At 32.8% G+C, this 23,131-nt stretch overlaps 2 protein-coding genes and 1 pseudogene across 2 annotated transcripts in view; 1 reads left to right on the plus strand and 2 right to left on the minus strand.

The window, feature by feature from the left end:
* LOC125825438 (uncharacterized) overlaps positions 1–23,131 on the plus strand; it is a 1,130,247-nt gene that overhangs the window by 1,010,760 nt on the left and 96,356 nt on the right. The gene's annotated exons all lie outside the window — the stretch shown is intronic.
* Positions 17,987–18,843, minus strand: LOC125825496 (early nodulin-75-like; annotated as a pseudogene).
* LOC125825497 (early nodulin-75-like) lies at positions 20,469–21,478 on the minus strand. Its single transcript, XM_049504823.1, has 3 exons — positions 21,363–21,478; positions 21,194–21,235; positions 20,469–21,079 (listed from the first exon to the last, which is right to left on the minus strand). Exons 1-3 carry the CDS (start codon positions 21,457–21,459, stop codon positions 20,469–20,471), a joined length of 750 nt encoding a protein of 249 aa, XP_049360780.1. The 5' UTR covers positions 21,460–21,478.

Below are 23,131 nucleotides of genomic sequence, written 5' to 3' on the forward strand. Positions count from 1 at the left end.
GATCAGGTTAGTGGTAGATTCAACTGGTTTGTCTATATGGATTTTAGCAGTCGTGTTAATGGACTGGAAATGGAGTTGTTGAATTAGTCCAGTTACAAGGTATGTAATCATACCTTGTGGGAGAGGATTTGTGGGATGTTGTTGACGGTAGTAACACAAGTCCTCCTACTGACGAATCGTAAAATAGCAATACGTACAAGAAGTGGAAGCAAATTAATGCGAAGACGGAGTTCATTCTGAAGAGGACAATCTCCCCGATTTATTTGATCATATTATAAGGTGTAAATCATCTCATGAAATATGGAGGACCCTCGATCGTTTGTTCAATAAGAAGAATGAAGCTTAACTACAGATATTGGAGAATGAATTGGCTAACACCACTCAAGGTAATCTTTCTATCGCCGAGTATTTTTTAAAGATTAAGAACTTATTTTCTGAGATATGCTTATTGAATCCGGAGGAGGCTATTTCTAAGCACGAATGAGACGAATAGTCATTCGTGGTTTGAAACCTGAATATATTTCATTTGTGACGTCAATTCAAGGATGGGCTCCACAACCATCCTTGGAGGAATTTGAGAATTTATTATCGTCACATGAGCTATTAGCCAAACAATTAGCTGGTGTATTTGTCGAAGGAGAAGGCAATGCCCTTGTAGCCGACAAGAGGAACTTTAAAGGAAAAGCAAGACATATATTGCACTCTGGATTATCAGGTGGTTCAAGCTCACCTGGAAAGAAGGAAGAACCTTCTAACTATTATGGTAAGACGCCTCCCAGATTCTATCGATGTGGTAATGTAGGACACATAAAAAGATATTGCCGAGCCAAGGAGAGTAATATGGCTCAAAAGGTTGTTGAAGAAGAAGAAGAGTGGGGAAAGTGTTTAGTAGCTGAGGCTCGAGCAATAGATGTTATGGTTTCAATCAACCTTGAAAGAGATTGGATCGAGGATTCAAAATATAATGTAGTAGACCACGTGGAGAAGCAAGAAACTGATGTTATTGATATGAAGCAAGATACTCTTGAGGATGTTCCCAGTGGTGACAGGGTAGCTGCTATTAAAGAAATCAAAGAAGAAGATCTTGAACAGACAATATTTGAAACTACATGTGCTAATGACGACCTTTACAAAGAAAGCATTGGGGTAGATGTATTGGAAGCGGAAGTATATGGTCAATCATCTGCAATATCAAGGTCAACTAATGGCTCATAGCAAATTCTGGAAGCAGATGGAGAAAGTAGAGATCAAATAGAAGAAGAAGCTGATATTAAAGTCTCAAAGACAAAAAAATGTAATTTTTGAAAGTTCTAAAGCTGCCAAAAAATCTATCGAGGAGATGATAAGAGAATATGGCAATGGATCATATGTTGGTGTTGAAACTTCACATGAAATTAATGGTGTTTCTCTGGATAATATAATTGTCGAAAAGTTAAGAGAAAATGAGAGTTTGAAAACTCAACAAGGAGATAATCTGCATGGATCAATTCACGATGAAGAATCTTTATCATTTGAAGAAGCAAGAGGAGTCCGAAATATACTGTTGAGATTTTCACGAAGACGTGGCTCAAAGCTTCGTTTGAGTTCTTCCACAACAAGTATGGGGTAGTTTCCAAAAATCACTTTAAGGAGGAGTGTGAAAAATGATAAAGGTGATTTTTAGAATATCATAAATTTTTCTAGTATAGTTTCTAGAATAGTCTAGTGTAGTATCTAGAATAATTATTTTAAAGAAATATCTAGATATTCTAGAGAAGTTGCCTTGAAGAAATATCTAGATATTCTAGAGAGTTAGATATTTGTAGTAAAAGATAGAATAGTGTAGATGTTGTAATATCTAGAATCATCCCACACAAGTATAAATAGGGGTGGCCTTAGTCATTTGTATGTAACCCAAGAACGACCAAATCCTAAGAACAACCCAAATAAAAGAGTCTTCTTCCATAAACAAGTTTTCTTTTCTAGATTCCTCTTCTTTAGTTGAATTCTCCGATAATAGTTAACGATCTTGGGCTAGCAGAAGGTTTTCCGATCTTAATTAACGATCTTGGGCTAGCAGAAGGCTTTCCGATCTTAATTAACGATCTTGGGCTAGCAGAAGGTCTCCCTGATTATACTTTTCTTCTGCTATTCTCTACAAGAAGAACATAAGATTATGTTCATCCATGGATATGGTTTTAATAGACACGATGTTGTTGTTGCAACTGCCTCTCTCCGGTAGTTCTCATCAATTTACCTCAACTCCGTCTTCATTTCTTAATATCTCACACCAAATACTGAAACAACACGTAGCAAACATGCCACAGGATACTTGGGCAGTAGAATATTCTTGTTTGCAGGCAGAGCATAAGTTGTGTTTCTGGACAACACATTAAGTCAGAAGACAACATTAGAATCTACAACAATACAAAGAAAGTTAATAAACTAAATACTCCAATAGGAAAATGAAAATTCAATTTCAAAACCAAGCTAAAATAAGAACCTAACATTAGTAGGGAACACACTATTCAGTTCCACCAGAAACATGGATTTAAGGACTTGAGTCTACAGGGAAAAAACAAGTATCATTTCCTCAAGTCTCAACTGTTGTTGTAGTATAAATTGATATCACACTTTAAAAATCTCATTATTTAAATATTCACTTATAACATTACTTGCTTTAGATATTACATTATTGTATACACGTGAGAAACATTGTGTAGACTACCAACGGTATAATCGCCAAAACTACATTCATGCGGAATTGTTAGGCCTAATTCATCATAAATCAACCTATTATACCACATGTATACATAGGTTGTGGCAACAATACTACTATCAACTATCAAAAGTGGAATCCCAATCCGAGAAAGTAATAAAATCATATCATATCATATTTATTACTAAAAGTGAGAACAAAAAAAGTTGAAAGTTGAAATACCATTTTGCCCTTACACTAGATTTAAATATTATAAATATTTAGTTAATTACATGTTTAAATATTAGTGATAATCAATTATTACATTGAGTAAATGGAGAGTTCATGTGTTCAAAGGAGGATTGTTTACTCTTCCAGATTTTAATGGAGGTTCATTGCATATATTTAATATTCTTAAAGTAGTTCTCTTTTATCTATTTTGGCCCTTTGAAACCTTCAAATAGTATTTAATTTAAAACATTAAGATGTCTTTTGGTATATTCCTCTATTTTTATCTATATAAATTCATCTTTTTTGTTTCATGAAACTTACATCCAAAATTATTCTTTCCATTTTATAGTTAAAGTAGTGAAGCACATCAACATCTAAAGTATATGATATATCTACCTTAGTCTGATTATATATCACTTTATGAAAATAAAGTGATTTTTCTATTTGATTCATGCTTTAGTTTGACTCGATGGAGTAGATTTTTGAACTTTGATTGGATATGAGAGAAGGTGTCGACAAAAATTTGAAAAATTATGTACCGATTTTGTATTTCTTTTTTCATTTATATAATGTTATGATTAAAGTCTTAAGAAGGATACGTATGCTATTTTTTTATATTTCTTTATTAGCCTTCTTAATTTAATTTTTTATAAATTATTATCATAACATTTATTTGAGATTGTTGCATTTTAGTACTCATTACACGCATATTTTCATTGAATTTTAATCGTTCTAACGAATTTATAACATATTACATGAGACACACGTGCGTTGCACGTGTCCAGAAACTAGTATTACTAAAAGTGGGAAGCAACTATTTTCAATGTTAGATTACAATTTTACCCTTATACTTAATCAAAATGTAATAAATACAACATCTAATCTAATTAAATAATAATAAAAATGTATTATCTCTTCAAAATTAATATACATAAATGTAAAATCACTAAATTATCCACACAAAAAAGAGAGGGCATTCTTTGACATGCATATTCCAACTAAAAAGATAATGATACTTATTATATTTCCAGTCAAATTAATGAAATATTACGAAAATTCATGGGGTGAGAAATGAGGTGAATGTATCTATAATAATAAAAAATAATGATATTTATTATTGCTTGGAATATGTATCTTTGTAAATATTATTTTGTGTTGTTTCTGTTCAAAGTAGAATATTAGTGTGAGGTGAATGTATTCAGATAAATAAAAATGGAGAAAAATAAAACGAGTGTTTAAAGTTAGATTACAATTTCTCTCTTATATTTAATTAAAATAAAATACCTAATCTAATTGAAATAGTAGTAATTGTATTTAAATTTACATGAGATTTGTGAATCTGCAGATATTTAAAAGTCCAATTTAAATGTAGCCCTTAATGATTTACCCATTAATCAAATTTAAGTGTGCTCTATTCATTACTCAATAGTTTGGAGAATAGGAAGAGTTGCATTGAATAATTAAATGTAGACTAATCAAATAGGAGAAATAAATAGTTTGGAGAATAGAAATAGTTGCATTGAATAATTAAATGTAGACTGATGAAAGAAAAGGTTCAAAGAATGCAAATTGAAAAATTATATATACACACACATATATATATATATAAGAGAACCCTAGACCCGCCTAAGTGGCATCACCACAAACCTGGATTCCCTTTTAATTTGTTTATTTTCAATATTAGCCTTCCCCTTTCTCGAAAAGTTCTGACTTTTATGTAAAGTTGTGACTTTTATGAATAGTTACGATTTTTATGATAAGTTGTGACTTTTATGAAAAATTGTGACTTTTATGAAAGGTTGTGACCTTTCCGAAGGGTTGCAATTTTTCCAAATAGTTTTGACTTTTCCGATAAGACATAATATACATTTGTTCACACTACCATTTGTTGTCTATAAATAGAAGGATTTCCTCTCATTTTAAAATATTGAAAATTCTAAACTACTTTTTCATCTTCTACACAATTAAATATTCATGTACTTTGCTTCTGTTGAGTGGCTCACTGACACCATTGTTTTTGTATCAATACACTGGTGAATAGAACCGTTCTATCCTAAGAGAATCTATTCCTTTAAACATCGGGTACTAGAGAGGAATAATTTCCATTAGGGGACATTGTGCATTCAGTGGGCTCAAATTTTTCCTTTATGTTTCACTTTATTGTTATAAATCCTGGTATATTTTTTACAGTAATTAATTTATGTTTATCTTATTATGGATAAATGATAACATATTATAATTTTCATTTTTATTTACATTATTAATGTTCGTTACTACGTAATCTTGTATGTAAGATAATATATTGTTTTAGTTTTAAGGACGGATAGGTTTTAAGTATTGATTTATAAATTTCGTGATATTAAATTCCCGCGCGAAGCGCAGGTAATTTTACTAGTAGCTATAAAAAGGCAAGAAAAGATTCTTGAATTCTTACTCACCATTTTTATAGGCTCTTGCATAATTTTAATTTATTAATTAATTTCATCTTCTTTTTTGTTCTTGAAGAGAAAGCAACAATTTGAGAGGATGAGAAGTAACTAGAGCTATTGGCGTCTAGAGTTCGATTAGTCAGTGACATCAACTTCACTAAACAAAGTTCAACACAAATTTATTGTAAAGCACAATGTTTATGTATCATTGTATATGAAAGTTTAGACACATAATATTATTTCGACATGTAATATTTTAATTTTGAGCAACTTTCACATATAACAAACACAAAATTCATATTTGTATGCTATAGCAAAGTTTGCATAATTGCACTCCATAGCAAACATATATATGTATAATTTGTTATACATATACAAAAAAAACAGTTGTATAATTTGCTATACATATACAAAGAAAGCAGTTGTATAATTCACTATACATATACAAAAGAAAACAGTTGTATACAAAAGATCAATTGTATAATCTGTGTATGTATAAAATGAGAAAGCGAGAAAGGCAAAAGAAATCTGGGCAGGGAAATATTTGTATTGTATAATTATAAGTGTATAGGATGGAGATATATGTATTTGCATGTGTATATACAATTTTCTCTTGCTTTATACAAACAAAAGTGCAATTTATACATTTCGTTTATGTTTGTATAAGCGATAGAGGTGAGGGTGGCGAGCGAGATTTGAGAGAGTGGCGAGCGAGATCTGGGAGAGGGGAGAGAGGGGAACGAAAATATATGTATATTTACAATTTTCTCTCGCTTTATACAATCACAAACACATTTTATACATTTGTGTTTGTATAAAAGCGAGAGAGGTGAGCGAGACTACCACCAAACGAGAGTGGTGAGCGAGATTCCACCAGGGAGAGTGGCGAAAATAGCAATAGTTTGCTATAGGATACAATTAAATCAAAGTATATTTATAACATTTAATTTGAATTAATAGTTTGCTATTATGTACAATTATCCCTTTTTTAGCATTCAAATATTTTTGTTATACTTTTAGCCGTTGTTTCTACTTTATATGTAAAGAGAGAATTGATGTGTTTTAATTTCTTTATTTTAGTAAGAATAACTTGCATGTTTTAAAACCAATATATTTAACTATTATATACTCTCTCCATCTCAATGAAAAAGTTTGAACAAATTAACATGGAATGCACGTGCAAAGCACGTGTCCAGATACTAGTAGTTTAACAAGCTTATACACATACAAATTTATGCAGATAAATACAACATATCGGTGCAATCTTACAAATGGGGTCTAGTTCATATAACTACGAAGATAAGAAAATTATATTGATACGACCCTTTACCTCATTTTTTCCAATTCTGTTGTTCTTCTTTTGTAGGATTTTCTTGCATCGTGCTATTTTTCTTGTCCAACCAAGTTCCACACACACACACACACACACACACACACACACACACACATATATATATATATATATATATATATATATATATATATATATATATATATATATATATATATAAAAGTGGGAACAATCTAAATCAAAAGTTAAATTACAAAAATACCCCTTACCTATTAATTTATTTTCTTAAAATCATTTTAAAATGTTATTTTTCCATTTAAAATCAACTTCATAACTACATCTCTTCATTTTCCTAACTTATCATCTTCTAATCATAAATAAATAATAATAATAAAAAATTATTAAAAGTAGAAAGCTCAAAAAATTAAAGTTGGATTACCATTTTGCTCCTATACTAAATAAAAAAGTTATAAAATATTTTAATAATTAAATATTAAATAATAATCATAAATTAATTTGTCATTTTTTCTTCACATAAAAAAAAAGAAATAAAACTTCTATTAAATTAGTAAATATAGTAAGTATATATATAAGTGGAACAAAAATATTTTAAAAATTGAATTACCAAAATGTCTATAAAATATTGAATGACATCCATATCCTTCTATCAAATATTATTCCTACGATAATATTGTACAAGAATATAAATATATGTACACTTAGTTCAATGCATTAGGCTATTGAATATATATATATATATATATACACACGAAAATACTCATTAATATTTTATCATTTATTTAACTCCTATTTATGTTTTTTTTTTCTTTCTAAAAAGTAAGTCTATCTTCTACTAAATATAAATAAATAATAATATAGCAAATGAATGACCTAGATAAATTAAAAGACATGGAGTTATGTGTATTCAATTTTTGTAAATGCATTATCTTCCAATTCCTAATGCAAAAAGTAAACATCTCTTTGTAGTAATAAACATATGGAGAATTGGAAAAGTTACTTGGTATATTTTATCAATTCAATACAATTTATTCATTTACTAAATGCTATATATAGTGAAAAATCACAAGACAACTATTCCAATTTTTCAAATTATTAGATTATCAATCCTACTTTGTGTAGGTGACATCTTTTCATATTCATTTTTTTGTGTTTGTCTCTCTTTTCTACTTCTGTTTTATGCTCTATTTTTCTATTCACATTATAAGTTATTGTCTTTAATTCGACTTATTCATATATGTTTTATGATTAGTTGAAAGTTCATCTTACTTGGGTACGCAAACGTTTGCATCATAGTCATTTCACCTCTTGCAACATAGAAATTTGTCATGGAAATATCAAATCAGGTAAGATTACTTTCTTTTTAATTATAACTTCTTGGAGTATCATGAAACTGCATATTCTTGTTTGTGTAAATTTTGGTTAGGAATCAATTTACATATTTTAACTAATATTTTTTTGTTAAATTCACAGATGATAGAACTAATAATTTTGAATTAGGCAAGGGGTACATGTACCTATAATAATTATGATTTATATATATCGATTAGATATTTGAGAAATTATTATTTTTATCACTAATAATAACTATTTTTTTTGTAGGTGTACACCAAAAAATTGACAATGATCAATTAACTATCATAAGAAAGGTATGTGTTGATCGAATTTATGTGCAATTTTTATAAAACACAATTCACATCCAATAATAACTTCTTGACCAGTATGTGATTGTAATAAGGTGGAGGCTACATTTTCTTAGAAAGAAGACAAAAATTTTAGAACATGAAATATTTTGAACCAATAAGCAACACTTAAATTATGTGTTGTGACATATTAAAAAAACTTTTATCAAGTTGAATGCTTGATATATTAAAAATATATATAATTAAAATTATTTGAATATTACTTTTGAAATTCATTTGATAGCAATATTTTAGCATGTTATACCTTCTACCGATAATAATCTTGATTGAATAGGCTCACCATTCATTGGTTTGAGCTTGTATATTTTCTCTTCAATTACTATGCAAGTTATTGAATAATGATCATCTACTTGCCATATTAAGGAAGACATAGATTGATCAAATTTCTATATAAATTTTGCAAAACATTACTCTCATTCGACACTATTTTCTTAATACGTATGTAAATGTGAAAAGGTGGAGACTACAATTTCTTAAAAAGAAGATGAAAAATGTAAGACAAAAAATATTTTTAAAATCATATTTGACATTTAAATTATGAGTTATGAAATATTAAACAAAAGAAACTTTTATCAAATTGAATACTTGATATATTATAGGAATTGCATAATTGAAGTTATTTGTTTGAGCTTGTATATTTCTCTTCAATTTTTGTGCAACTTATCACACACTAATTATAATATTTTCAAAGTTATTGTACTAATTAAGCATGAGATACATGGGCAACATACATGTTCAAGTATATATATAATGATGCATTCTGGATCACATCAAGGCCATTCACTAGATGCCAAGAGCGAGACCTTCAAAATATGCAAGGATTATTCATGAAATTAGAGGTCCTCGAGATGGTGTTGATGGCGAACAAAGAATTCCATGCCTTGAAGATTGCATGGGGGAGTACTGACCCTTTTGGCAAGCCAGAGCCAATCGGCGGATATCCCAAGGGCTTGGGCGATGACCCCAGCTCGCCCAAAGTTATAAAACGTGGCTAGGAGCAGGAACCATCGCCGAGCAGAAGGGCGAGTCGTCGAGTCCACTAGGCGAGCCCGAATAGGCTCGCCCATTATCATTTTCGGGTCACTTTTGGGCCTTTTTACCTAAAACTATAAATATCTAGTTTGGGTTCATTTTAGACTTAGACTATTTTTTGAACATTGAAGATTGAAAACTCATGTATGACTGTTGAGAGCTTGGTTAAGGTTTTGGTTGACTATTTTTTAGAAACGAGGGTTGCAATGTGAATTCGATTTCCTTGAGGTCTTCATAAGAGTTAGGTGCTATTGTAGGATTTATTGACCGAGGTCTTTGGGTTTAATATACCCTTATGTTGCTTTTGATTTTCTCTTTGTGTGTCTATCTAGTTATCTTTAATTTCTTATCTTTCGATTTCCGCATTTTATTGTAATTCCCTTTTGAGAATTACATCATTTGGTATCAGAGCAAGACTTAGTTTCATTCCTACGACTCTAGTCTTGGGTTGTTACAAAAAAAAGTGTTCAAATTTGTTTTTGAAGAAATTCCAAAATGGGTTTTGTTCATTTGAGTCTTGTTTGAAGTTTTTAAGGTTGGATTAGTGCTCCCTAACCTTATTTGAGTCTAGGTCTGAGATTTGAAGGAGTTTGGGTCACTATTGAAGATTCCACCATTGGAGACTTGAAGAAGGTCCAAAGTGGTTTTAAAATCTGAAGGTTTTGGTTAGGAATTGAGGCTAAAAAGTATTGGGTGTTGTTCCCTATATCAAGGAGAGCTTGTACCTAATTTTTTGTGAAATTTCGAGCTAAATTTTTTTAGGGTTAATTTTTGGGTCTTCATCTTGTTCTTGAGAGGTATTCAAATCTTCAAGAGAAGGAATATTCAAAAAGGAAGAAAGAGAAAGTGGGTAAGTGTTTGTACAAGATGAAATTTACCAAAAAGGGTAAATACTAAGTTAAAAAGTGCAGAGGGGACCACAGGAGTACAAATTCGGAGTTCTTCCAGAGAAGGGGCTGGAACATTAGGCAAGCTCGACTTTGCTCGCCTAGTCCACTCAATGTCTCGTCCTTTGGGCAGGTTGGTCGCCGATTTGCCTTGCATTGGCTGGGAGCTATTGGAACTTTTGGCAAGCTAAGCTTAGCTTGCCAAGTCCACTCGGCGCTCCGCTGAACTGCCTTCCCCATCGCCGAGTTTCCTTGGCAGATTGCAAAGTTTGGCGATCCCATCTTCAAGTTGGCGAGCTGAACTTTACTTTTGACGAAGAAAACAAGTCATTTGGCGATTGGAAACTCATTTTACGCTCCTAATCTCAGGTTCTAATTTCCTAGTATTCATTTTCTTAATTCTCAAACGTTCTCAAGATTCCTAAACTAGTTTTCAACTCATAATTTATCTACTTGTTGATTATTGGTTCCTGAATTTCTCTTCTTTGTTAGTGCCTTTTCTTTTCGTGCTTTTATTCGTTTTACTTCGTAGTTAACTTTTTGATTCAAGTCCGTTTTGCTTTACTCGAGTCGTCCACCTTTCTTTACAACAAGAATCTATTCCGACCAAGAGTATAAATTGACACCTTGTGATCAACCGAGTATAAACAATTGTCAACCTTAGCCACGCCAATTTGAGAGACAATCAAAGGTGTGTAAACACGAGTGATTGTGAGTTCATTTTACTAACGCTAACGTTGTTTGTTGTTTTGTGAGTTGTCTTATTTTTAGGTACAATGGAAACTGGAGGAGAAACACAACCACCTACTGGAGGGGTTACCTTGGAATCTCTAATGGAGGCGTTAAACAATATAGGATGGCAATTCAACACTGTGAAGAGTGATAAGTCAAGGATGGAAGATAGATTGATCAACGTGGAAGGTCGGGTTAACTCCACTAACTCTACACCACATACATTTCGTGCTTCCACAAGTGGATACGACCACAATAATTCACCAACTATCACACCCAGAACACTCCACCAAGCCTTGAACCCAACACCAATCCGTTTCGGTTCGAATAGCCAAAGTACCAACCGACCATTCCATTTTCGGCTTAGTCATGAAGCTCCACCAACTCAAAACCGACCTTACCAAACACCACTTAACCAAAATCTTCCCTACCAAATGCCACAACCACAACCAAATCCCGTGAATGAAGTGATGAATGATGAGTACCAAGGAGAGTATGGAGGTAAAGGTGAGGAAGCGCCATGGAATGAGACTCCAAGGAATCGACCAAGAGGTCAAGTGGGGTAAAAAGGACCGGGAGGTATATTGGGTTCCATACCATATGGACGGAGACAATATGGAAACCACCCTCAAGGAGGAGAGCAATGGGAAGTTTATGTCAATCAAGAGCATGGTCAAGAGGCTAGAGAAGAACATGGTAACCGCTATCAAGGAGAGCATCACAGAGATTACTACCACAATGACCAGGGTTTCCAAGGAGGCCGAGATGTTGGTATCAACTCTATCAAGACTAATATTCCATCATTCAAAGGGGAATGTAATCCCGATGCTTATCTAAAATGGGAGTCGCTTTGTGAAAGGATCTTCCAAGTTAATGATTTGATGGAGGTCAAGAAGAGTTGTTATGCTATTGCTCAATTTGAAGGGTATGTCATTACATGGTGGGAATACATGAAGAAGTATCACTTAGTTATTCAAGAAGGTCATCCTCCACCATGGAACGGATTGAAAGCGCTTATGAGAGTCAAGTATGTGCCAGAGAGATTCCGCCAAGGGTTAATTGTCAAATTGTACAACTTGAGACAGGGAAGTAAAAGTGTTCAGGCCTACTATGATGAGTTCCAAAACTTGATCTTGAAGCTAGAATACGAAGAGAATGAAGAGCATGACCTTACTCACTTCAAGGTAAGGTTGAACAAAAAGATCTCTTCTAAGTTGACTATTCACAAGTTTGCTAATTTGAGTGAGGTCGTTGTAGCGGCCGAGGAGGTAGAACGGGAATTCAAGGAGGAGAAGGTACCTAAGTACAAGGGTATTTCATATTCAAATTCTTGGAACAAGAACAAAGGGGGAGCTCAAGCATCTTTAAGCTGGAAAAAAGGTAAGGACTTCAAGAAGCCTTATGAGAAGATGCCCTTCGAAGGAAACACTCCAAAGTACTCACCAAGAGGAGAAGGTAACAATGACCCAACTAAATTTCCTAAAGGCGTTCAATGTCACAAGTTTATGGGATGGGGTCATATGATGCGTGAATATCCCAATCGTTTGAATGTGCTAGTTCAAGGAGGGGAATTATATCTTGGTGAAAGGGAAAAATAAGAAGAGGGTTCTGAAGAAGATACCCAAAAAGAGGATGAGTTTGAAGGTGATGAAGATGAGGAACAAGATCCATGTGAGGGAAAATATATTGTCGTTCCTAATGGTTTGATGAGGAAGGTTCGAATTGAAGAAGTTCGGCCTTAAAAAGAGAGTATACTGTTCCTATATATGTGGTGAGGCGAGTGATGATTAGCAAGGCCATGGATGATCCAATCCAAAGAGAGAATTTATTTCACTCCAAGTGCCTTATCAAGGATAATGTGTGTTCCTTGATCATTGATAGTGGGAGTTGTGTAACTGTTGCTAGCACCACTTTAGTGGAATTCTTGAAACTTCCTACCACTAAGCATGCTACACCTTACAAGCTTCAATGGTTGAGAGAGTGTGGGGAACTATGAGTCCATAGACAAGTGTTGATCAAACTCAAAAATTAGGAAGTACCAAGATAAGGTTCTATGTGATGTAATCCCAATGAAAGTTTGTCATGTGCTACTCGAGAGACCTTGGCAATATGATCGTTCAACCAAACATGAAAGGAGGACTAACAAGTATTCACTTGTGTTGGATGATCATAAATACGTCTTTCACCCTATGTCACCATCGCAAGTCACTGAAGTGTATCAAAGGATGAGTGAGTTGAGAGAGAAGAAAATGAGTGAGGAAGAGCATGTAGAAGCTGAGAGCAATGAGGAGGAGGAAATAAGGAAGTTGAAAGGAAAGTCCCAAGTATTGTTGGCCAATTACAAAGAGATAAGAGAGGAAGTAAAGGCCAAGAGTTCTTTGATCCTTATCACCCATAAGGATCATGTGTTACAAACTAACCAAAATCTTTCTCCTCTTCCCAATTCTATTTCCTTTCTTTGGCAAGATTATGAGGATGTCTTCCCAAAGAAGCTTCCAAGTGAATTTCCCCCTCTTAGGGGAATTGAACATCAAATTGATTTTGTGTCGGGCTCACAACTTCCAAACAAGCCGGAGTATCGAAGAAATCCGGAGGATACCAAGGAGCTACAAAGACAATTTGAAGAACTCTTCAACAAAGGTTATGTGAAAGAAAGTATGAGTCCATGTGTCATGCCTGTTTTATTGGTTCCAAAGAAAGATGGGACATGGCACATGTGTGTTGATTGTCGAGCCATCAACATGATTACGGTAAAGTATGGTCGTCCTATCCCTAGGTTAGATGATATGCTTGATGAGTTGAATGGTTCTTGTGTGTTTTCAAAGATTGATCTTAGGAGTGGTTATCATCAAATTCGGATGAACCCTGGTGATGAATGAAAACCTCATTCAAGACCAAATTTGGTCTATATGAATGGTTGGTAATGCCCTTTGGTCTCACTAATGCTCCTAGTACTTTTATGCGCTTCATGAATCATGTGATGAAACCTTTCATAGGGAAATTTGTGGTTGTCTATTTTGATGATATCTTGATTTATAGCAAGACTATGCATGATCATGTTGATCATTTGAGATGTGTGTTTGATGTGCTTAGGAATGAACAACTTTATGCTAATCTTGAAAAGTGTTCATTTTATGTTGATGAAGTTGTTTTCTTGGGTTTTGTTGTGAGCTCAAGAGGGGTCGAGGTTGATGAGTCTAAAATAAACGCTATTAAGAATTGGTCAATTCCAAAACCCATAAGCGATGTTAGAAGCTTTCATGGGTTGGCTAGTTTTTATAGAAGGTTTGTCAAAGATTTTAGTACCATAGCAGCCCCTTTGACCGAGGTAATCCGAAAGGATAAACCTTTTAAGTGGGGAGAGGAGCAAGCCAAAGCTTTTGAGGCTTTAAAATCCATGCTTAGCTCCACTCCATTGTTGCAATTACCCGATTTTGATATAATGTTTGAAGTTGAATGTGATGCTAGTAAAGTAAGCATTGGAGTCGTCTTAATGCAAGACCATAAGCCCATTGCTTATTTTAGTGAAAAGCTAAAAGGTACTAGTTTGAATTATTCCACTTATGATCTTGAATTATATGCTTTGATTAGAGCTTTGGGTAATTGGCAACACTACTTGTGGCCCAAGGAATTTGTCATTAGAAATGACCATGAGTCCCTAAAGCATATTCGGGCCCAAGGAAAGTTGAACAAGAGGCACGCCAAATGGATTGAATTCCTTGAAACTTTCCCTCATGTAATCCAATACAAAAAGGGGAAGGAAAATGTGGTGGTCGATGCTTTATCTAGAAAACATGTGTTGATAAACACTGTCTTCCAAATTTATTGTTTTTGAATGTTTGAAGACATTGTATCCCAAGGATCCCGTGTTTGCTCAAATCTTCAAAGATTGTGAGGAACCAGAGAGGGAAATATGGATGAGGGATAGGTGTTCTACTCCCTATTCCAAGTTTGATGATTTCTTGTTCAAAGGCAAGAGACTTTGTGTGCCTATGAGCTCTTGGAGGGAATTATTTGTGAGGGATGCACACAATAGGGGATTAATGGGGTCATTTTGGTATTGATAAAACTAGGGGAATTCTTGAGGAACAATTCTATTGGCCTAAAATGCACAAGGATGTTGTTCGAATTTGTGGCCAATGTATTAGATGTCAAAGTTCTAAGTCGCGTCTCCTTCCCCATGGTTTATACACTCCACTCCCTACCCCTCAAAGACCTTGGCTTGATATTTCAATGGATTTTGTTTTGGGATTGCCAAGGAAAAAAAAAGGTGAAGATAGCATCATTGTTGATGTTGATCGATTTTGCAAAGATGACTCATTTTATTCCATGTCATAAATGTGATGATGCTTCCAGTGTGGCATCTTTATTTGTTGAGCATGTTGTTAAATTGCATGGAATTCCTCAAACCATTGTAAGTGATAGGGATCCCAAATTCCTTAGTCACTTTTGGAAAGAATTGTGGGGTAGACTTGGTACCAAATTGTTGTTCTCAACTTCTTGTCACCCACAAATCAATGGCCAAACTGAAGTTGTGAATAGGACTTTGGGTTCTATGCTTCGTGCCGTAGTGCATGGAAAGTTGGCCTCATGGGAGGAACATTTGCCTTTAGTTAAATTTGCGTATAATCGTGTTATTCATAGAACTATTGGCATGACTCCATTTGAAGTGGTATATGGCTTTAACCCCTAACCCCTTTAGATCTCACCCCTCTTTCTCAAGATGTTATCTTAAGCTTAGATGGGAGCAAAAGGGCTGAAGCCATGACGAAATTACATTGAAAGGTGTGGCTTCACCTAGAAAAGAAGAACCAAGAAGTAGCAAAAAAGGTGAACAAGAGCCGCAAGAGGATTGTGCTTGAACCGGGTGATTGGGTGTGGGTGCACTTTCGCAAGGACCGATTTCCCACCCATCGGAAGACAAAATTAATGCCAACAGGTGATGGTTCATTTCAAGTTCTTGAAAGGCTCAATGAAAATGCCTACAAGGTTGATCTTCCTTCGGAGTATCAAGTGCACAATACTTTCAATGTCTGCGATCTTTCTCCATTTTCAACTCTTGAGTATGATGACCCCTAGAATTTGAGGACAAATTATTTTCAAGAAGGAGAGAATGATGCAATCCAGACCACATCAAGGCCATTCACTAGAAGCCAAGCACGAGACCTTTAAAAGATACAAGGATTATTCATAAAATTAGAGGTCCTCGAGATGGTGTTGATGGTGAACAAAAGATTCCATGCCTTGAAGATTGCATGGGGGAGTACTGACCCTTTTGGCGAGCCAGAGCCAATCGGTGGATCACCCAAGGGCTTCGGCGATGACCCCAGCTCACCTGGCTAGGAGCAGGAACCATCACCGAGCAGAAGGGCGAGTCGCCGAGTCCACTAGGTGATCCAGACTTGGCTTGCCCATTATCATTTTCGAGTCACTTTTGGGCCTTTTTACCTAAAACTATAAATAGCTAGTTTGGGTTCATTATAGACTTAGACTATTTTTTGAATATTGAAGATTGAAAACTCATGTATGAGTGTTGAGAGCTTGGTAAAGCTTTTGGTTGACTATTGTTTAGAAACGAGGGTTGCAAGGTGAATTTGATTCCCTTGAGGTCTTCGTAAGAGTTAGGTGCTATTGTAGGATTTATCGACTGTGGTCTTTGGGTTTAATATACCCTTAGGTTGCTTTTGATTTCCTCTTTGTGTGTCTATCTAGTTATCTTTAATTTATTGTCTTTTGATTTCCGCATTTTTTTGTAATTCCCTTTTGAGAATTACATCATATATCGTTATAACAACTCCACACAATTTAGCATGAGACACACGTGCAACGCACGTGTCCATGACTAGTTAGATAATAAATAAAGATCAAATGAGAAGAAAATAGTAAGGTAACAATGTGATCACACCAAATCGATCATTACATAAAATGGGTTTTTTCTTTGTTACCTAACAATGAGTTTAAACAATACAATACAATTCAATAGAATTTAAGTAACCATCGAAACAAACATTGTATTTAAACCAAAAATATAATACAATGGTAACAACCATCCAAACAAGGTGTAAATACGGGAGACAATATGTCAGAGTGTAGTTTTATTTAGTTGGGAAAATGGGAAAAAAAACACAAGTATACCATTTAAAAAATAAAATAACACCTATATAACAATAGTTTACCTTTTTTTCAAATATAGCAGTAAAACTCATACAAAACACAATTAAAAAAAATAAAATACGTACGTGTGAAATCATGATTGTTGATGATATTTCCTTGACTTTCACTTTCTCCCAGATTGTTTTACAAACTTTACGATTCTCTCTTCTTCCATTACACAATTTGTTTCTCTTTCATCACGATATAAAATTTTAAAAAATTCATCGTCGGATCGATACATCACAATTATCATTGAACAACAAAGTATCAGTTTAATTTCATTTCCCAACAATTCCAACACAATCTAAAAAATCATGGGGGCTCTTATAATTTCTTATCTTTTCATCTTATTAGGGTAGATTGTATTCTGAATTCGGAGGGGTTGGAGGAAGGGAATTATATTCGTTCGTCCAATGTACTATAAATTACTAGTCTTCTAATGTCAAACGATGAATAAGGTATATTTTTAAAAGTTAGTTGGTTAAGGTTTACATACTTTAGATTTCAAAAAGCGAAAAGCATCATAAAATTAGGGATGGGAGAGTAGTTTAATAATAAGTTATGAAATAAGAAACATATGTTTATCGTCAACAACGTACAACATATTAAAAAAAAGCATGCATTATAAAAATATGTTATCACAATATAGTGTATTATATTGTATAAGAAAATATTACATGACCAACCATACATATGAACTGAATGACGTTTTATTCATACCATTTTTATTGCAAGGTTTAGAATAGCAAGACTATTATTATTATACATCTTGCCACTATGCTCAACGATTTTGTAATATTACATGATAGATTGGTTGTGAGGCAATTGGCTAGTCACTTATTCATTGCCTCCACCTGGATAGTTGTATCCACCGTTAAGGAATTTATATTTGTCACCCGCAGATTTGTATTTGTCATTAGGGAGTTTATATTTGTCATGTGGGGGGCTATATTCACTACTTGGAGGGTTATATTCACCAAACGGGGGTTTATACTTGTCATGTGGGGATTGTGTTCGTCACATGGAGGGTTGTATTCGCTATGTGGGGGCTTATATCTGCCACAATTGGAGGCTTATATCTGTTGTTATATTCATCATGTGGAGGTTTATATTCACCGCCAGGAGATTTATATCCATCACCATGTTGTTTATATCCACTCTTATATTCACCATGTGGGGACTTATATTTATCATGTGGGGGCCTATATTCACCACCGGGAGGATTATATCCGTCACGTGGAGTGTTATATCCCCACCCACGATATTTATATCTGTTGTTATATTCACCATGTGAAGGTTTATATGTGTTGTTATAATCACCGTATGGGGGTTTATATCCACTATGCGGAGGATAATATCCACCACCAGAAAATTTATATCCATTTTTATATTCGCCACGTCCATCACCTAGATATCCGCCAATGTCATTATATCCATCATCGTGTACATCATTCTTGTTATCCGATCTCATTGCTACAAATATCAAATGTGAAATTTAAAAATAAGTATTAAATTCATAAATATATATCAAATAATTAGATAAGAAATCCAATATTTCAAATAAATAAATAGTAAAAGGAAAAAGTAATCTTACAAGTCTCAGCCAATTCTCTAGCTATAACCTCATAGCTTATCATTGAAAAAATAGCCAAAAAATGCCAAGAAATAAAAAGGCCTTGGAACCCATCATTTTTTTCCTTCAAAGCTTAGTTGTATTGATTAAAGGATGAAGAAATTGATGCAACATTGGGTTATATTTATAATAAGAATTGAATGTATTAGAGATTGATAAATGGTCACTTATCACTTATCTTGACCAACCGCCACACCACATAATTGATTATATTTTCTCCGTTTTTAATATTTTCTTTTTTTAATTGAACGTAGTATAGGTCCACAATATTTATCTACATTTGTGATGTACACTAAATAAAATAATTTTTAATAGTTAAAAAAATAAGCATATATTATTTAATTATAATTAAATAATACTATTTTCGTTTATTTTTATTTGTCACTGTTTGACTTGGTACACCCATTAAGAAAACAATTACAGATATAGATATTTTACTAAACTATCTCTATTCATGAATGATATTTAGTATTAGATCTTGAAAAATGACATGCAGAATAAGTATTTTATGTCGAGGGTAAAACATGAAAAAAATTTGTCTTTTCTTGATAGGTCAAAAGTGACGAGTAAAAATGGAAGTCTATCTTAGAAATAAATGACAAGTAAAAGCGAGCGAGAAAAATAATAAATATTTTGATAAGTAACCATCAAACAAACATTTTATTTAAATTAAAAATACAATACAATGATAACAACCATCCAAACAAGGTAAATACGGGAGACAATATGTGAGAGTGTAGTTTTATTTAGTTGGGAAAATGAAAAAAAAAACACAAGTATACCATTTAAAAAATAAAATAACACCTATATAACAATAGTTTACCTTTTTTTTCAAATATAGCAGTAAAACTCATACGAAAGACAATTTAAAAAAAAGTATGTACGTGTGAAATCATGATTGTTGATGATATTTCCTTGACTTTCACTTTCTCCCAGATTGTTTTACAAACTTTACGATTCTCTCTTCTTCCATTACATAATTTGTTTCTCTTTCATCACGATGTAAAATTTTAAAAAAATTATCGTCTGATACATCACAATTATCATTGAACAACAAATTATCAGTTTAATTAGTTTCATTTCCCAACAATTCCAACACAATCTAAAAAAACATGAGGGCTCTTATAATTTCTTGTATTTTCATCTTATTAGAGTAGATTGTATTCTGAATTCGGAGGGGTTGGAGAAAGGGAAGTATATTCTTTCGTCCAATTAATGTACTATAAATTACTGGTCTTCTAACGTCAAATGATGAAAAAAAAAAATATTTTAAAAAGTTAGTTGTTTAAGGTTTACATACTTTAGATTTCAAAAAGCGAAAAGCATCATATAATTAGGGATGAGGGAGTAGTTTAATAATAAGTTATGAAATAAGAAGAAACATATGTTCATCATCAACAACGTACAACATACTAAAAAAAAACATGCATTATGAACGTACAACATATTAACAAAAACATGCATTATGAAAATATGTTATCACAATATAGTGTATTATATTGTATAAGAAAATATTACATGACCAACCATACATATAAACTGAATGACGTTTTATTCATACCATTTTTATTGCAAGGTTTAGAGTAGCAAGACTATTATTATTATATATCTTGCCACTATATATGCTCAACGATTTTGTAATATTACATGATAGATTGGTTGTGAGGCAATTGGCTAGTGACTTATTCATGGCCTCCACCTGGAGGGTTATATTCGCCAAACGGGGGTTTATACTTGTCATGTGGGGGATTGTGTTTGTCACTTGAAGGGTTGTATCCGTCATGTGGAGGCTTATATCTACCACTTGGAGGCTTATATCCATTGTTATATTCTTCATGTGGAGATTCATATTCACCACCAAGAGATTTATAGCCATCACCATGTTGTTTATATCCATTATATTCACCATGTGGGGGCTTATATTCGCCACTTGAAGGCTTATATCCATTGTTATATTCATCATGTGGAGGTTCATATTCACTACCAGGAAATTTATATTCATCACCATGTTGTTTATATCCATTATATTCACCATATGGGGGCTTATATTCGCCACTTGAAGGCTTATATTCGCCACTTGGAGGCTTATATCTGTTGTTATAATCATCATGTGGAGGTTTATATTCACCACCGGGAGACTTATATCCATTGTTATATTCACCATGTGGGGGCCTATATTCATCACTGGGAGGATTATATCCATCACGTGGAGTGTTATATCCCCACCCAGGATATTTATATCCGTTGTTATATTCACCATGTGGAGGTTTATATGCGTTGCTATAATCACCATGTGGGGGTTTATACCCACTACCATGTGGAGGATAATATCGGCCGCCACCAGGAAATTTATATCCATTTTTATATTCGTCACGTCTATCACCTAGATATTCGTCAATGTCATTATATCCATCATCGTGTACACCATTCTTATAATCCGATTTCATTGCTACAAATATCAAATGTGAAATTTAAAAATTAGCACTACATTCATATATATATATATATCTCAAATAATTAGATAAGAAATCCAATATTTCAAAGAAATAAATAGTGAAAGGAAAAAGTAATCTTACGGGTCTCAGCCAACTCTCTAGCTACAACCTCAAAGCTTATCATTGAAAAGATTGCCAAAAAAATGCCAAGAAATAAAAATGCCTTGGAACCCATCATTTTTTTTCTTCAAAGCTTAGTTATATTAATTAAAGGATGAAGAAATTGATGCAAACATTGGGTTATATTTATAATATAAAAATTGAATGTATTGGAGATTGATAAACTGTCACTTATCACTTATCTTGACCAACTGCCATGCCATATAATTGATTATATTTTCTTCGTTTTAATTTTTTTTTATATTTTTTTTTAATTGAACGTAGTATAGGACCACAATATTTATCTACATTTACATTTGTGATGTACACTAAATAAAATAACTTTTAATAGTTAAAAATAAAATAAGCATATATTATTTAATTATAATTAAATAATACTCTCTCCGTTTATTTTTACTTGTCGTTGTTTGACTTGGTACACCCCTTAAGAAAACAATTATTGATATATGTATTTTATCAAACTATTCCTATTAAATGTTGTTTAGTATTAGGCCTTTGATATGTAGAATAAGTATTTAATGTCGAGGGTAAAACATGGAAAAAAATAATTGTCTTTTCTTGATAGGTCAAAAGTGACAAGTAAAAATAAAAGTCTATCTTAGAAATAAGTGGCAAGTAAAAGCAATAGAGGGAGTAATAAATATTTTGATAAACACATATTTTATCCTATGATGGGAGTGAATCTCAAACAAAAGATGAAATGTTTTTGTTAAATATAATTTTACTACTTAACTAAAATCTCTAAGAGTAATAAAGAACTAAAACTTATGATTAAATTTATCATAATGTAAATTTGTACATATTTTTTACGTAAATTTGTTTTTCTCAAGTTCTCTTTTTTTGGGAAAATTTTGAATAAACGCAAACTACTACTCTAATACTAATAAAAGAACTTAAATCTTTACTTAAACACAAACTGCTATAAATATAAAGAATTCGAAAACACGTTTTAAAATACGTAAATTTTAGAAGTTCCCCAAATCGATTCTAATTGCTAAGAAAATCTTTATTGCGTTAGTTTTCTACTTCATATATTTGAAGTATTGCTATCATTTTTTGTGGTAGGTGATCGATAAGTATCTTATATCTTTAATTATACGTTTTAAATTTAAAATATTTGAGATAAGATTACTTTTGATAGACAACACTTGAACCCTAAAGTGGAACATTCCTGTTAGAGCCAAAAGTAGAGTTAGGACGTCGAATTTATCTTGAATATAATATTTTTTATGTGAAGCAAAAACTTAATAAATAAGAATTTATTAAAATTGCAACAAATGAGATATCTAAATTCATAACTTTAAAAATACAATTAGCTCAATGCTAAGATCCTTGACCATAAAGTTTAAATTTCAAATTTGTCTCTATTTGTTATGTTAATTTGAATCAATTCATTTGCTTAAATGTGTTCATAGAACACATCAAAGTAACCAAAGTCGCTTGCGTACATGCACTTACAAATTAACCAATCTAAAAACATAGATTTGATAGTAATTACTCCCTCCATTCCATATTAATTGAATTTTTGAGGTGTTTCACACCCTTTAAGAAAAGTAGATTAAGACATAAATTGAACATAGTTTTCCATTTTTACCCTTATTAATTACTGTCAAATTTCTGATTAAAATAACTAAATATTAATTAATCACTAATTCCAATATTAACTAATGAAGGGTAAAATTGGAAGAACACTCTAAATGTAGTCTTAAAAACTGAACAATTAAGTTAAT

The sequence above is a fragment of the Solanum verrucosum genome, unplaced genomic scaffold (genome assembly GCF_900185275.1).
Source record: "Solanum verrucosum unplaced genomic scaffold, falcon-dt-bn FXZP01000101.1, whole genome shotgun sequence".
Lineage (NCBI taxonomy): Eukaryota > Viridiplantae > Streptophyta > Magnoliopsida > Solanales > Solanaceae > Solanum > Solanum verrucosum.

Coding starts and splice junctions, on each gene's coding strand:
- LOC125825497 (XM_049504823.1), bottom strand. CDS start 21,459: ATGATGGGTTCCAAGGCATTTTTATTTCTTGGCATTTTTTTGGCAATC. Junction 21,236..21,362: donor TAGAGAGTTGGCTGAGACCC/GTAAGATTACTT, acceptor TGATATTTGTAG/CAATGAAATCGGATTATAAG. Junction 21,080..21,193: donor TGGTGTACACGATGATGGAT/ATAATGACATTG, acceptor ATAAACCCCCAC/ATGGTGATTATAGCAACGCA.